General features: G+C 46.8%; 1 protein-coding gene across 2 annotated transcripts in view; it reads right to left on the reverse strand.

Annotated features, from left to right (window-relative positions):
- Window positions 1-2,013: 2,013 nt before the first annotated feature.
- Window positions 2,014-17,193, reverse strand: part of Dock1 (dedicator of cytokinesis 1) — a 485,241-nt gene continuing 470,061 nt past the window's right edge. For both annotated transcript variants that reach the window (XM_041666110.1, XM_041666109.1), the window contains exons 49-52: window positions 13,319-13,517; window positions 9,172-9,325; window positions 7,448-7,593; window positions 2,014-3,200 (exon numbers count right to left, since the gene is read on the reverse strand). In XM_041666110.1, coding sequence (XP_041522044.1) covers window positions 3,105-3,200; window positions 7,448-7,593; window positions 9,172-9,325; window positions 13,319-13,517 — 595 coding nt within the window. In that variant the 3' untranslated portion in view covers window positions 2,014-3,104. The remainder of the gene's footprint in view (window positions 3,201-7,447; window positions 7,594-9,171; window positions 9,326-13,318; window positions 13,518-17,193) is intronic.

The raw sequence follows: 17,193 nt of genomic DNA on the forward strand, positions 1-17,193 counted from the left end.
GCTCTCAGGTCCAGCTGGGGAATGAAGTGTAGGAGTATGCATCTCTGGTGTAGACTGTGAGGACATGTTCATGGATGGGCATTAAGATGTAGACTGTGAAGACATACATGTTCATGGATGGACATTCTGATGTAGACTGTGAAGACATGTTCATGGATGGACATTCTGATGTAGACTGTGAAGACATACATGTTCATGGATGGGCATTCTGATGTAGACAGTGAAGACATACATGTTCATGGATGGACATTCTGATGTAGACTGTGAGGACATGTTCATGGATGGGCATTCTGATGTAGACTGTGAGGACATGTTCATGGATGGACATTCTGATGTAGACAGTGAAGACATACATGTTCATGGATGGACATTCTGATGTAGACTGTGAGGACATGTTCATGGATGGACATTCTGATGTAGACTGTGAAGACATACATGTTCATGGATGGACATTCTGATGTAGACAGTGAAGACATACATGTTCATGGATGGACATTCTGATGTAGACTGTGAAGACATACATGTTCATGAATGGGCATTCTGGTGTAGACTGTGAGGACATACATGTTCATGGATGGGCATTCTGGTGTAGACTGTGAGGACATACATGTTCATGGATGGGCATTCTGGTGTAGACTGTGAAGACATACATGTTCATGGATGGACATTTTCTACTTGGGTTCCAAACCAGAGGCAATGAAATGGGAATGATTCAAAATTATAAGCATACTTATTTAGAAAATATTTTCATAACATGGCTGTTTAGCAAAATAACAATGACCTCCCCAGCCATGGGCCCTGGACAGGGAACTATCTGTGCTTATGCCCATAGACCTGGACTGCTTTCAAATTTGGTCAGAGAAGGTTCTTTCTGCAGTGGACAACAGGCAATTCAGGGACACATAAGTGCTATGAATAAAAGACTGAGTGCTCCGTCCTAAGTGGGATATCTATGTTAGCGTCCCACCCTCCCAAGGAAGGCTCAGGGAACATCACTGAAGAGGAGGGAGAAAGGATGTATGAGTGGAGGAAGCGGGGGTCATGCTATGAAACGTTGTCTCCTGGATCTGACCCAGCTAAAGCAGCCAGGAACTCCCAGCAGCTGTAGTCACCTACACAAGATCAAGCCAGGAAAAATCCTGGCACGGATGGGTTGGATCATCTCCAGGCTCTACCTCTTAGCGAAAAGCTATTGGGGGGGGGGGTGATAATTTTTTTTATTTTTTTGAGGCTGTGGCTGCTGCTAGATTTCCCATGCTCCTGTGAATGGCCTCCCACTCATGCATATACTACCAGTAGACTTAGTGTTATTAAAAAAGAAGAAAAACAGCAGAGAAACCCTGTTTTGAAAAACAAAACAAAAATTATTAATAAAATTTTAAAAAATAAAAAAAGACATTAAGTTGAGCTAGGAGGATCTGTATGGGGGATGAGGCTGGAGGCAGGGAACAACGGGTGGTAGCTATGGTTATATTTCACTGTATGTATGCATGAGAGTCTTCAAAATAAAGAAAAGACTTTCAAAAAATTAAAGAACAATTATGTTGAAGGGCCGAGAAGATGGCTCAGTTGGGAAAGTGTTTACCACACAAACATGAGGGCCTGAGACTGAGCCCTAGGATCCATATACAGAAAGCTGGGGGCAGAGATAAACATTTATAGTCCCAGTTCTGGGGAAGCAGAGACAAGCAGATCCCAGAGGTTTGCTGGCCAGCCAGTAGTTACAATCTTTACAAGGTTACTGCAGAGCTTCCCATGGGGGCTGGCCTCACTTTAGGCTTGAGGTTCATGTGACCTGCCTCTAAGAACAAGGTGAAGAACAACTAAGACTTCTGACCCCTACGCTCATGAGCAGATGTGCACACCCAGGTGCACAAATACATGAGCGTACACACACAATTATGTTTGAGGAAGATGGGTGAGTACATATATAAGTGTGTGTTTGTCTGTTTTTTATTAAGAAAGTAGCATTTGTATTTTATGTTAAATGATAAAAAGAGGCCAGACACTGAGTCCTTTTTAAATAACATTTATTTTTCATTTGTCAGTGATTAACTTTGAACTCTCCTAGAACAAACAGTATCATGATCATAGTGAATAAAAAAATATAGATGATCAAATAAAAATATTAGGTTATACAAAGTTAGTTTTTTAAAAAAATCATTTTCCACCAACATTTTCAGGACCTTGGGAATCTGGACAACAATTTAATTCGTGGGATTTAAAAAACAAATATTTCCAGCAGTTAACCATGAAGAAGACACATTGGAGTTCATTTTACAGGCCCGCTGGAGTAAACAAGGGTCGCAGACACTCACGGGAGCTCTGAGAACCACCATATATACAAACTTCTGTACACAGTGAGACCACAGAGAAGCCACCCAATTAAAACCATATTTAAAAAAGAATGAAAATTCACCTTCCTATGCTTGTATTTATTTTCCATTTAATCCAGTATTTTAATGGTGTCTCTACTCCATATATTAGTATCTCTTTAGTAACTGAGAGATATCCCTGCTTTAAATGATGCCAAGGGAAATCACGATCTTCTCTGAAGGAGGACACTTAGTTGCTTGATGTCAGCTGAAGTGACACTCAATCATACAAGTCACACCACAGATGCAGCAAGGATGGGGCTGAGCAGTCAGCCCTTGGGGGTGAGCTAGAGTCTGGGCGGCTGTGGAGGCAGCATGAGGATCCTTATAAGTTTGCTGCATGGCTTCTCATGGGTGGGGGTCAGGAGGAGGGGCGGCCTCATCCCTCCCACTTGGCTAACTCACACCAGCCAAGCTCTCTGCAAATGAATACAAGTCGTTTGGCACAAAGGGAAGGATGTCAGGGCAAGACTGAGGCCATCTGACAGGCTGACACACTCAGAGGGCCCAACTCAAAAAAAAAAAAAAAATCCAGAGTATGTACGACTTGGCCTCATTCCCACTGCTCTCTGAGATACTTGGGGCCTCTGGTCCCACAGCTAGGAAGGGCTCCTTTCCAGAAAAAGCCATCACACCAAGATGAGCCATCCCAGGTCCCGGAGGAGGTCATCGGCAGGCACAGCAGATGGAAAGAGAGAAAGGAGGAGAAGCTTTCTCATCCCAGGGTAATCACTGCACGATCCCAGAGTCCACCGAGGTCTGCTTGCGGGTTGTCTTCGGAGGGGGAGGAGGTGGCGTTTTGCTGGGCAGTGGAGGCGGCTGTTGCTAGGAAACAGGAGTATAAAGAAGCCATCATGTTATTGGTGTCCTCAGAGAAGCACCTGTTTTTGTTGATGTGGTTGCTGCTGTTTTTCTGGGGTCTTATTTGACATGGCAGTGGGAAGTCAGTCTGGACACTTATAATGGGAACTGACCCCTCCTGGTGACCTGGTTCCACTCTGCCTGGCTTTTTGCCAGCATGTCAGCTACCTCACGCTGGCTGCCCTGCGGTCACGGGGTTTTCTGACATCTGAGTCTGTGTACATGGTGAGCGCTCCCCTGAGAAGCATGGCATTACTGTTTGTGGTTTTAGATTCAGGTGTCATTGGCTTAGCAACAGATCTGTGTCCAGAGAAAAGTCTCTCCAGGGTATGAGAAGAGACCCTCCCTTGCCTTCTGAACTGACAGCCCAGGTCAGCAAGTTTTCTCAGGAAAGTAGTGTTTTATAATTTGTGGATCACACATGCACTCGCTCAGGCTGGAAAGTAGCCTGGACCCACAGAAGCTGTGGTCATAGTTGTGGGTGAAGGAAACTGTATTAACAAAAGTAAGGGACTGGCTGTATTGGTCCACAAGCAACAAGGTACCTTGGGTTTCTGGTATGGTTTCACTGTAAATGTTTCCTCCCTTGCAAGCCCATGTGTTTGAACACCTTGACTCTTGCCCTCTGTGTCAACCCTTGGGAGACAGAGCTTTGCTGGAGGAAGGAAGATTCTGGTGGCAGAAGCCTTGAGGCTTATCTCCAGGTTCTCCATCCTCTCCTTTATCTGCTCCCTGTTCAGCTGACCTATTAGCAAGTATCTTCCACAAGCTCCAGTCACTTCAGGGCTGCCTGTCATCATGCCTTCCCCTCCCACGATAGACTGCAAGCCCTCAAACTGTGAGCCAAACAACCCTTGCCTCCCTCTGCTTCTTAGCCTGCATCACAGAGATCAGAAAAGTAACAAATGGAATATACCTTCCAAAGAAGAAAATAAACACACAGCTGTAAAGCCAGCAGAAAAACCATGCACCCCTGCCCTCTGTGAATGACTCAGGTGGCCATTGCACTACTGTTCTCGGGACCCTTGTGACCACCACAGACACTAACAAGAGCTGCCTGGGAGATGTTCCTTTATCACCCAAGGGTACAGTGAGTGAGCAAATAAAGAAACTGGCAGACTGGGGGAGTGGGAGCCTACTGCAGGCAGAAGCCTCAAGAAATGTTCAAGAGCTACCATGCAATGTAAGGCTTGTGTCACAATCTCTCAGCAGAGGCTGGAGTGAATCTGTATGTGAGAGAAGTGAAGTTCTCAAGGGCAGATCTGTGACACAGGAGTCTTACTCACTGCCCTAGCCTGATCCTGATTCACAGACAGGTAAATACACAATCACCCCAGTGATAGATACAGAGGGAAGAAGCTCCCATCTCTAACACTAGCCATTTTACAGAGGGAAGTGGGGGCCTTGGAAACTGGCTCAGTTATGAAGCGCTTGCCAAGCAATCTTAGGGACCTGAGAACAGATCTCCAGAACCCCAGTGAAAAACCAGGCACAGCAGTGCAGGTCTATAATCCCTGCCTGAGAGACAGGAGAATTCCTGCGCTTTGCTGGCCATCCAATCTAGCCCCATCAGTGAGATTCAGGTTTAGTGGCAGACCTGTCTCAAACAATAAAACGGAGAGCAATTAAGGAAGACAACAGATGTCAACATCTGGCTTCCACATGCAGATATGCCATGTCCAGAGGCACCTATACACACACATATAAAGACACACCCCCCAAAGGAAAGTAAAGAGTACATTTGTAAGTCTTTTTAAGGTTGGTGTGCACTGTGAGGAGAAAAATAAAATACAAAATGCTGATTTGATGGTCTGGAACATCCATTGTAGGTGTGTTTATAGGTGAAAGTTATGGTGACATCCAACAGAGAGTAACTGCAGTCAGGACCAACACGGTCCGAGGGAAATACAGTGTTAGATGCCTAAGATGCCTTTAATACCAAGCAGGAGAATGTTGGGTTTATCACCATTGAGCAAAATTATAGCTCACATGACTGGCCATATGAGCCACTCTGAAATGAATGACAGCTTGAAATGGCAACAACTGGAGATAGAGCCACCGACAAGCCTGAGGCCGATCGATGAGAGTGATGGGAGGCTATCGATCACCTCCCACAGCAGATGAGCGATCATTAGCCAACGATGGCGCTCAAGGCCCGTGCAGAGCGAGGCACCTGAGAAGATGCCTTAACTAATGACGACGCACTAACCGCCGGCCTGTCACCCAAACTTGAGCTCAGGCTCCAAATTAAACCAGAAACTGATCGCAAAGGGAGCTGGGTAATTAATCTAATTGAATTTGCACCCGCTTTAGAGCTGGAACTGCAGCTAGAGCTTGTCGGTCCCTCACTTAATCACAAATGGCCCTGACAACTTCGGATGATGGATCTGTCACCCTGTGTGGATGGGTGACAGAAATGGACTTGTTCACACTTTCAAGTTCAGAGTTTTCCGAATATAGGACCTGGTGTGTGTGTGTGGGGGGGGGGAGTATTTTTGGTTTTCTAATGGAAAAAAAAAGAATATAATTAACTAATCAGGATATAACACACTAAGGAAGTGGAGGTTCCCCTCCTCGAGTCCTTGGGTCCCCTTTTGGGCTGGAGAGTAAAGTTTACATCTCAGTAGCTGCCTGAGCCCTCTACCAGTGTAGAATACCCCTTCTCCAGGGCCAGCTCCTCAGTTGACATCTCTATTTCTACATAAATGACACTTTGGCTTGAGAAGAGCCACCTGCCTCTCACAGGTCATAGAAAAAGTCTGACAGTGGCATCTTCTAAGTCACTCTCCACCTTATTTGAGACAAGATCGGTCACGAAAGCCGGCGCTCACCAATCTGGCTAGCATGGCTGGCCAGTGAGTTTCAGGGCCCTTCCTGTCTCCCCTGCGCTGGGATGGCAGGTGCCTGCCAACATGCCTGGCCTCCTTACATGGGTTCTGGTGGACTGAACTCGGGTCCCATAACTTGCATGGCAGGCACTTTACCCATTGAGCCATCACCTCAGCCTTCCTTACTGCTTTCACAAGAAGAGAAAAAGGAGTGTGCAGAACACCCAGTAAAAAAGTCACCCCAAGAAAGAAAAAAAAAAATAGCATGAAGCTTTATTTTTACTATGACTGAAAAAAAAAAAAAAACCCAAATTCCCTGTGCCTTGTAGTAGCCGTCAGTCAATCTCACATCATCAGGGCTCTTGGGGGCTCTGGTGGCCTTAACATTGTGTTATGGAAGCTGAACAGCAAAAAGTATGACCAGCTGTACAAATATGGGCTGGGGTGTTTTACTCTCCAAATAAGGTTGATTTAACTTTATAAGGCCACGAATACGGTAGCCTGATAGGGGGGAGTTTGGAGCGGACATTTCTGCCATGGCTGTGTAACTCATTCTTGTGTCTCCTCCCTGGTCTTACTTTCTCTATTCACGGGACCAGGGCCATGCATGACAGGAGCTGTGAGGACCCACTGCGGTGAGGCGTTGAGGACTTTTCTCTACTGTTTGCATTAGCAGGCAGGCCCGAGGCAGCTCATCAGGAAGCACATTAAGACATAATTAATAACTTTAAAAACAGTGTCTGGTGGGGACCAGTGCTGTAGAGGGGTTCAGGCTGGCTGCTCATGAATACTGCTAGTAGAAGCCAGGTACAAAACTTGAACCAAGATTTTGTGTGTGGGGGGGGCGGGGGGGTAGGGGGCACTTGAAGGCTGATGAAACAGTGAGGCAGGGCATGCAGTCTTTGCAATAAAGAGGACCCCTTCTGCGGACTGTCCAGGCAGTGAGTGCCTGTGGTCACTAGGGACCTGTCAGTGTGACGGCAATATTGCCCAGAGGAACTAACTACAGGACCAAGACGGTGGGAAACAAAGGAAGCCTTTCCTATGGAACGACATTATTTTAATGTAGTCAGACAGACCTCTTGGCATCAATGCTTCTGGCAGTATTAATAGCTCAGATTGACATTTCCATCAGAATGACTCCTGAGCAAGGGCAGCAATGGGGATGGCTGCAGCACTGGAAGGGAGGCAGGGCTGCCTGCAGCTAGGGCTAAGAGGAAGAATCACAGATTGTGTCTATCTCAGGCCTTACTCCTCCACTCTTCTCTCAGAATCAAATCCAGGTCCATCCTGTGCTGTTTTCTCATGGGTTCAAGGGAAACCTACTGAGATTCGGAAGGTTAGGGGCAGTGACTAAAGACCCACGGTTGAGAGCCCACTTACCCGCTGCGGGGGAGGGGGAGATGTGGGTGAGCCCAACAAATCCTGGTTTTCCATCAGATTCCCATAATCTGCCATGTTGCCTTTGAGGGGCAGAGGGGGTGGGACATCAGCCACATCCATTCCCGTCATGCCGTTCAACTCCAGACCTGGAATAAGCAGAAAGAGTTACAATGGAAACAGAAGGCCTCCTGGGCCTCCCCTGTCTTCCCCTCCTTCACAGAAACACTTGCCAAAAGGGCAGAGAAGAAGGCAAAGAGGAGTGCAGAATCCAAAGAGTGGAATTCTCCCCTGCTAGAATGTTCTAGAAAGGAAACTTGAGAGTACCAGTACTCGAAGCTACACATCAATTCACTTTGTAACACCTACTGTCCATGAGCCTCCTTCTCTTTTGTGGCATCCACACAGTTGGTGTGACAAGGGCTGTGGACAGCTGCCAGACAGGCTTTGTGGTCAGCCTGTCACAGTAGCTACTGGGAGAGCGCAATGGGTCTTGTCCAGTGATGGGGCACACGGCCAGCAACTACCACACACAGTTCCCTCACCAGGGCAATCCTGTGACTGCAGACAGAAAGGGACCAGCAGTTGTTTTCCAGAGCCAAGGGAGGTACAATGGGTTGTGAGTGCAAACAAAAGTGGCCATTTGTAAGGGAGGAGGGATCACTAAGATAGGCTGATTCCATCGTTTTTTTTGCTGAGACTCTTGGAAAAGATGTTTTATTTTAAACCCAAGAGGAAAACGAACATATTTACTGATGGGTGCTTCTAGAGTTTTCTTAAGTGGTTATCTGATAACAGGGGAATGGCAGGGTGGCTGAGAGGTAAACATGGAAGACCTCGCATGGAGCTCGGAAAGCAGTGGTCCTCAGGTGCCTACATCACTGCGATAAAGCGGATGTGACATAACACTTGTCATTTCGTCCACCCTTAGTGTGCAGGCCTGTGGTGGTGACAGGCTAACAGGGCTGTGCAGCCATCTGTCATCCCTAGTAGAAATTTCTATGCATTAAGGAATAATTCTTTCACTGTACATCCCACTAGACACAGAATCCCAAGGCCCCGGAACACACTGGCCACCGGTGGCTCTCAAGGCTCCTTTTTGAGGCAGGGACTCTGGCCCTGGGTTGGGTCTTGTACTGTCTATTTGCTGAGCTCTGGCACTGAGGGTTAAAACCTTCTTTTTATTTAGACAGAAAAGGGGAGATGATGTGGGATTCCCCTGTATGCTATGAATATGTTTTATTACCACTGGTTAATAAAGAAGCTGCTTGGCCTATGGCAGGGCAGAGTAAAGCCAGGTAGAAAATCCAAACAGTGATAGAGAAAGAGAGTAGGAGGAGTCTAGGAGATGCCATGTAGCTGCCCAAGAAGCAAGAGGCAACAAACAAAGGGCTTTGTGGTAAAATATAAAATAATAGAAATGGGTTAATTTAAGATGTAGGAGTTAGTTAATAAGAAGCCTGAGCTAATAGGCCAAACAGTGTTGTAATTAATATAGTTTCTGTGTTATTATTCGTGTCCAGGCAGCCAGGAACCAAAGAGCAATCTCCCCTTACAGGTTTCTGTTTGAGTTGCTGAAGTCTAGATTTCCCACGGCAACCCAAGGGACACCCCCCCCCAGGTGGCAGGTGCTCATCTAACTTTCAGTCTGCTGCTGGGGAGAGGGTCCTGAACAAAGCACCACGGTCAGGGGGACCATAAGGAAAAGCATCTTATGTTCCACTTACTGGATTGAATGCTGAAGCTGAGCTTGGCTCTTGGTGTGACTGGAGGGGGTGTCTGCTGGGAGGACGGTGATGTTGGAGACACAGAGAAGCGCCTTTCAGTTCCAATGACATTGATCACCTGACTCTTGGGTCTTTGGGGCCGCAGAGGACTTATCTGTGTTGAGGTACAGAAAGAACAAAGGTCTATAGGAGTTGATGTATCTTCCCTAAATTCCTGTACTGAAACCCCAACTCTAGTATCTCACGAGCCCACCTGGATGTAGGGGTCTTGCAAAGCAAAGGACCCAGTTAAGACGATGTCAGCATGGCCCCTAATCCAACAAGACCTTTTGAACAAAGGGTGTTTGGACATCATGCAAACAGAGAGAGCATCATGGGAAGATTAAAGCAGAGGTGGGGTACTGTTGCTACAAGTTAAAGGACACCCAAACATGGCTAGCCAGTCCAGATGCCATGGCCAGTGTGGAACAAATCTCTTACCACCTTGGCATACACAAACATGGCTAGCCTACCCAGAGGCCACAGGCGGTGTGGAACAGAATTCCTCACTGCTTTGGTAGCAGGCAACACCATCCACACCTTGATTTTGGACTTTTAGCTTCTAGAACTGGTAGAGAACAACCTTTCTATCGTCTGAGTCACTCACAGTGAAGACAGTACTTTGTTATGGCAACCTGTCCCCACTAACACAGAACTTCATACAAATCCTCAACCCAGCCTTTGGGGATGGGCTGGCCTAGAACTTGCTAAGTAACCCAAGGATGACCTTGAACTCCTGATCCTGATTGTCTCCACCTCCCTGAAGCAGGAGTGCCAAGTGTGTACCACCTTGTGGGAGTTTGAGTTGTTGGGTATTGAACTCAAGGCCTCAGGCATGCTAGTCAAGCACTCTGCCCACCAAGCTGTGGCCTGAGTCCTTTATGGGCTACTTGAACACAATATGAAAGTGGAGGAGAGTAGCTGAGAGCCACTTATGTACCTAGTGACAACACCCAGGGATGCTCCCACAGGACTACAAATGGAACAGAAAGCCAGGCGCGGTGGGATATAACTTCAGTTCCAGCACTCAGGAGGCAGAGGCAGGTGGATCTCTGTGAGTTCGAGGCCAGCCTGGTCTACAGGACAGTCAGGGTTACACAGAGAAACCATGAAACAAAACCCCCAAAACAACACCAAAACAAAAACCTAAAAGAATGAACAGAAGTCTAGAGGCCTGGGCAGGAAGGCAGGAGTCCCCTGTTGCCCTTGTGTCGTTCCTTTGAGCTGTGCTATTATCAGGCAGGAGTTCCATTTTTCCTCTTCCTTCTGGCTGTGGGCTTTTGGGCGTACTTGACTTTCCCCCACCTGAGCCCTTTCCCCTGTTTAACATCAGTAAATTTAATTTATATTTTTCTTACAGCTTGGTCTCAGATCTTGCACATCAGGGAACACCAGCAATTACAGAATAGTCTGAGGTAGGATTTATTCAGAAGCACTATTAACCTGGCGGAAAAGCAGGAGAGGAGGCTGTTCTTAACCTGGCGGAAATGTAGGTGAGGAAGCTGTCTCCCGGAGGGCCTGGCTCTGGTGGATTCACCTTAATCCTGGGGCATGAGCTGGTTTTGCGAGGGAGAGAATGGCAAGATCCAGAGGGTCTTTATATCTACCTTAGAAGAGACCCACAAAACCAGCTCCGATAGGAGCTACTGAAACCAGAAGTAGGGGTGAGGTCCTGGGCACAGAAGAGGCCCTCTGATAAATGAGCAGCACACAGCCTCGGCTACAATACATCCAAACCATTCTGTAGAGATGGTGTTGGGGGCCATGCAGAGCACTGCCCCTTCTCTGTGGAAACAGAGAGTGCCCCCCCCCCCCCCTGCACTTAGCCTTGCTGGGTGAGGTCAGGACTGGCTCCAAGTCTGGCTCTCTGGGGAAGAGGCACCTATGGGCTGGGGAAGCAAATGGGGCAGGACCTTCTCTCACTCTTCCTGCTCCTAACACAAAGCTTCAGGATGATTTCCTGGGGACATGCAAAATGTAGCTTGGAGGTCCAGCTTTGAGAGGCTCAGCTAAAGGTCAGGGTATTGTTAACTATGCAAATCAAGAAGAAAGCTGAGCCAGGGTCCAAAGGCAGGGTTCTGGGAAACACTGCAGAAACCAGGGAGACCAGTGTGTAGGTATATTGAGGGGGAGCCATAGCAACATCAGAGTTCTGGCACTAGAGTCAGCATGGACCATGTAGTTGCTTTCCAACATGACTCCTTCCTAGGTGACCACATAAACATCTGTGTCCAGTAGCCTAGAGGAGGCCTCCATGTGCACAGATGTGCTGTGCACCACACCTGACCAGTGGGTAGGATGCTGTTGTGGCATCCCTGGCCATTCTGAACCACAGGCACCTACTGATAGCAAAGTCAACGCTCTGTCCTCTGACCTTGTATAGCTTCTGTGATCTGAGAGGTCCACATGGTGTTACACCTGGCCCTGTCACTAGCAGGTGTTGTCCCAGGAGTGCGGTCATCACTGAGAAGGACAGACATTCTACTGTGATGGCTCAGCAGCAGCTGTGTCCTTGGATTTGTCCTTACATGATTCAACAGGGGTCCTTCCGGCTGCTGGGATCAACTTTCCTGGGGCCCAGTTTTAATATCTTAAATCAGAGCTTAACCAAGAATGACTGCAGAACCATGCAGTAACCAGGACTCTGAGTAAATATTTCAAAGAAGGAAGCGGAGCCAACCAGTTAGGATGCTGTGGGACCAGAGAGGAGATCTTGGCTCGTGAGGGTGCCGGAGGCACAGCTTTCTAGAGTAATGGGCAGAAATTGCCAAGTGGCTCACTAGAACCTCTCATGTATTGTTCGGTGCCCAGACATTTAATGCCAGCCTTGACCAGTGCTTCCTGGGCCCTATGCACTTGGCCACCAGTGTCTGCACAAAGACACCAGAGCCCAGCTCCAGTGAGGGCACCCGTCCACAAGCCAGGGAGCCAATGGCCTTCCTGAGCCATGCCACAGCTCTGGCACCTACTCTGCTTTCTAACTTGAGTCAAGCAGGCAGCATGACTGTTGTTGATGCTGGAATGTTCCCTCTGACATGTTTTCACATGACTTTTTAAGAACTGTGCCTGACTGGGCCATGGTGGCACATGCCTTTAGTCCCAGTACGCGGGAGGCAGAGGCAGGCAGATCTCTGTGAGTTAGAAACCAGCCTGGTCTACAGAGTGAGTTCCAGGACAGGCTCCAAAGTTATACAGAGAAACCCTGTTTTGAAAAACGAAAAACAAAACAAAACATGTGCCTGGTTCAGAATTTGGTGAAATATCCTTAATCATAGCCAAAATGAAGCTGTGGCCCAGGGAGACATGTTCTGGCCACTCACCAGTCAGGCACTATCCATGTCTCTCTCTCTCTCTCTCTCTCTCTCTGAAACACTCTCTGCCTCGTTTCTCCACTCAGACCCTAAACACTATGGAGTGCTTCTGAGGGGCCTCGGTCTAAGACTTGTTTTAGAGCATGCTTACTTTGGACTTGACTTACTTTGCTTTGTGTATGCATGCATGTATGCTGGTGTGTGTCTGCACATGCCATGGCACATGCATGGAGGTTCACAGGGCAACTCGTGGGAGTCAGTTTTCTTCTACCACATGCATTCTGGGGATCACACTGAGATCAGCAAGTCCGGGCCATCTCGCCGGCTCCACACTGAGCAGATTACAACCCTCAGGCAGTGACTACGGCTTAAGAATGCCAGTCAGTCGGGAAGGTGTAGAGGGGACATTTGCTACCAGTGAGCAATGATTTGTGAAAGCAGCGTGCTTCTATTCTCTGAGGTGCTAGGACATCAGAGGGCACCAAGTCCAACAGAGCTATGAGGAGCCTAGACACGTGAGGTGCCTGCAGGGAACTGACCTATCCAGCCCCTCTGAAAGAGGATGAAGGCCAAGACAGCATGTGTCCTGGAAGAAGAAGACAGCTCTGCTCTGCGTCTCTGACTGTCGGGCTATTTGAGGTCAGAGATGAGAAGACCTCAGGCTTTTAAGTTGCAATTTTTGTGTGTGTGTGTGTGAAAATTCAATAAAATCCATCTGACAGTCCCTTCAGTTAGATGCAGATTTGGGTGGAACCCAGGTACCCCTGCAGAGCTACTCCATTCCCCAGTTAAATTACCGTTTCGGAAAGGATCACAGCCTCAGACTGCTGCAGGGAGCTGTCAGCGGGCTTGAATTCCTTATCAAATATCTCTTGGTGTTTGCTGTTCCTTTTCTCCTTCTTCTTGTCCTTCTTCTCCTTATCTGGATCGTCCCTGTCCAGCTTGTCCTGGGACCTGGAGTGCATCTTCTTCGGCAGCAGAGGCTCTAGAGCAAACCTAGAAGAAACAGGCATCTGAATCAGTGTCGTTACCGGGCAGTTACCGCTCGTTACCGGGGAGAGGTTTGTGAAGTCAGGCACTATGCACCAGGCTCCGGTATCCAGACTTCCACAAGCGAAGGAATGGTTCAGAGCGAGAGGCAGCAGAGACCTTTAGATGCACTGTGGCACACTAGGAATGATGTCACAACAAAGTACTGGGCTGGAGAGTCAGAGGGTTAGCTGCTGGCATTGCAAGCACAAAAACCTGAGCTTGATCCACAGAACCCACATGAGAAACCCAAATGTGGTGGCATGAGCCTGTTTCTGGGTTTGCTTCCTAGTCAGCCTACCTGAATCAGTAAGCTACAGGCCAATAAGAGACCCTGTCTAAAAAAAAAAAAAAAAAAAAAAAAAGCAAAGAAAAAAAACAATGTAGATAGATCCTGAGTAACAACACTTGGTCAGGTCAGCCTCCATGTGTGCTTGTACACAGGCACACATACAAGATACATGCATGAACACATATGTACACACCCCCCCCACATACATAAATGAACATATATCTATTGGAGATAAAAATCACAGTGTGAAAATCCTGCTATTCACCTGTGGTTCCTTCCAATCTAACAGAGCTGTGTGATGGGATTCCTGGATGTGATGGTGTTGAATCTGAGCACTGATTACCAATGGCCATTAACATCACCAAGAGAGAGAAAATCAGCTCAGATGTGCCTCTGGAGGGAAGAGCCTATAGCTGCCTATGAGGTTAGCTGGCCCCAAATCAAACCTGAATTACACCAGACCTCTAGAGTCAACTCCCAATATGTTGTTAGTAGGGAGGGCAGACACTCATCAGACAGCACCCACACCCTAGGGCACAAAATCAATACGATCCACTCAGTGCAGACACGGAAAGGTAAGCAATCCGGAGTTTTCAACAAATTACAAGAAAAATGACAGCTTTTAAAAAGTGGATAGAGAGACTTAAGGAGATAATATCAGCCAAGGGCAAGGTGAGGGCTTCACTTAGTCTAGTTTCAAACAAACTATATATTTATAGTGAGGTAGGGCAGGGAGCTGGTGCCTTGCGTGAAGCTCTTCGGCATCCGTGAGAACCTGAGCTCGAATCCACAGCACCCCCATGAGGATGGGTGTGGTGCTGCCCACCTGTAAACTCAGCACTCCAACAAGGAGATGGGAGCAGACACAAGAGAATACCCAGGACTGTAGGGGTAGCTAGTCTGGTGTACATAACAATGAACAAGAAGCCTCAAACCTGGTGGAAGATGAGGACCAACAGGTAAGTACACACACACACACAAAGATAGAAATAATAAGAAAAAAGATGTATATGAAATGAGAAATAGATATCAATATTTGGTGATTAGGGATTCATGTCAGTATTTTATGTGATGGTAAAGTACACAGCTATATTTTCTAAAACTGTTTTCATTTAGAAACTGACATGGAAATATCAACGGATTACATGATATGAAGTTTAAGACTTGCTACAGAATGACGTTGGGGGTAGGTACAGATGGAAATAAGATCGGAAGGAGTTTTTAATGTTAAGGTTGACTGCTGGGGTAAGACACCCCATGATACTATCTACTCCACACTCTGCATGCCCCCAAATTTCCCAAAATAAACATTCAATGAAAGCATTAAAAACAACTGGTGATGTACATATCAACTCTTGACTTTGGCCATGAAGGTTGTGGTGGTTGAATGAGAAAAGTCCCCCACAGGCTCATGCATTTAAACACGTGGTCCCCAGTAGGCGGTGCTGTTTGCAGAAGTTACAGAACCTCTAGGAGGTGGAGTCTTGTGGGAGGAAGTGTGCCTCTGGGACCAGGCTTTGATGAATTATGGCCACTTGCTATTCTCTCTCTCCTTCCTAAGTGCAATGTGATCAGTCTCCCTCCTGTGCTGTCATGCTCTCCTTCCTGTTATCACACACCTCCCTTCCCAGGATGGCCTCTATCTTTCTACAACTGTGAGCCAACATAACCCTTCTTTCTTAAGTTACCTTTGTCAGGGTATTTTATCACAGCAACAGGGAAGTAATACAAAGGCATTCTGATCTATCTATCTATCTATCTATCTATCTATCTATCTATCTATCCATCCATCTACCTACCTATCTATCTACCATTGTCTACCTACCTACTGATCTATCTATCTATCTATCTATCTATCCATCTATCTATCTATCATCTATCTATCCATAATCTATCATCTATATATATCAATAAATCAACATTCATGAGGCATGAAGTATTATGTCTAAAATATTAGAAGCAACAATAAAAAATGTTATCACTGTATTCCAGGTTTTCTGAACCTGAAACAATTTAAGTAGGCAAAAGGAGGATATGCGGCCCCCTTTGAACCCTAGGAGGAGGGTCTATCCTTATGTGTGTTCAAGAAATTCCAAAGAGACAAATGGTTGTACATTTCTTTGCCTTAGGAAGGACCACTGTAGCCAGAATGAACTTTATTCTGCATGTAATCTATGCCATTGGAGACCAAGCTTCATTCTGTCCACATTAGTCAGACAGCAAAGCATGCCAACCCAAGAACGAACACAACTCTGGACTCTAATAGAGATACTTCCCAGTTAAAGGTTGAACAAACGCCTCCTGGGTGAGCCGACTGTAATACACCACTCCATCTAAAACCTCTCCATCAATTTCCACCTAACCCCTGTGTTACCAGGAATATAAAAACCCTCTCCTAACTAGCCTGGGGATTCTCTTGAAGGGAAGCTGCATTAAATTTCTCTAGCTATCTTGTTCCAAGTGACAGACACACATGATTTAAATACCTCTAAGTGGAGAATTTCCATATGGGTTTGGCCTAAATATCAGACACAGATAAAAAAAATACTGTTACGGAAAGAACATAGGTCGATTTTACAGTTCTCCACCGGGCATGTCAAATGCTGGCAGGAAAGGGTGCTTAGAACTGAGCTGTCCCTGATATTTCCTGGATGGCAGTGACTACATACCACAGAGGCCAGGAGCCTTCAGGATTGACAACTGAACAGGCGAGGATAAACTGAGGAAAACTCACTGTCCAGAAGTTCTTTACTGACCTGAAGACTGTATGTGATATCTTTTCCTTTTTACATAGTAAGACATTGTTAGATGGCCTGGCACTGAAAAACAACAGTTAAACACAAACCTCAAGGTGGTCTTTGCAACAGTCTGAGCTAATGTCCAAGCCACACTGAGGGTTCATGAGTGTTACCTAGCCTGTAAACTGGAAAGTTCCTGCCTGCTTTCAGTTCCTAGGAGGGGGTCTTCAAGATGGTCTTGCAGTACTAAGGCAGCCCACATCCTACGCTGTGGGAAGGGGACAGGGTAATAAGCTCAGTGGAATAGGGAAGAGTGGCTGCTGCCGTGGGGTCTGAACGAGGGGGATGCAAGTTGTGGTCTGAAGGTGTGAGAAGAGGTCTAGGGACGGGTGTTTGTACAATAGTATAAGTGTATGAACATACTTACACACTTAAAGGTGCTTCTCTTTCATTTTTACCATCTAGTTATCTGGTATGTATATGTGTGTGCATGTAAACCACTGCATCCATGTGGTTAGAGGACAACTTGCTGGAATTAGCTCTCTCTTTGCACACGTGGGTCCCGAGGGTCAGACTTACGTCAGGCTTGGCAGCAAGCGCCTTTACCTGCTAA

This window comes from Microtus oregoni, unplaced genomic scaffold, assembly GCF_018167655.1.
Source record: "Microtus oregoni isolate MIOR12 unplaced genomic scaffold, Mior012 000016F_ref0000370, whole genome shotgun sequence".
In the NCBI taxonomy this organism is placed as follows: domain Eukaryota; kingdom Metazoa; phylum Chordata; class Mammalia; order Rodentia; family Cricetidae; genus Microtus; species Microtus oregoni.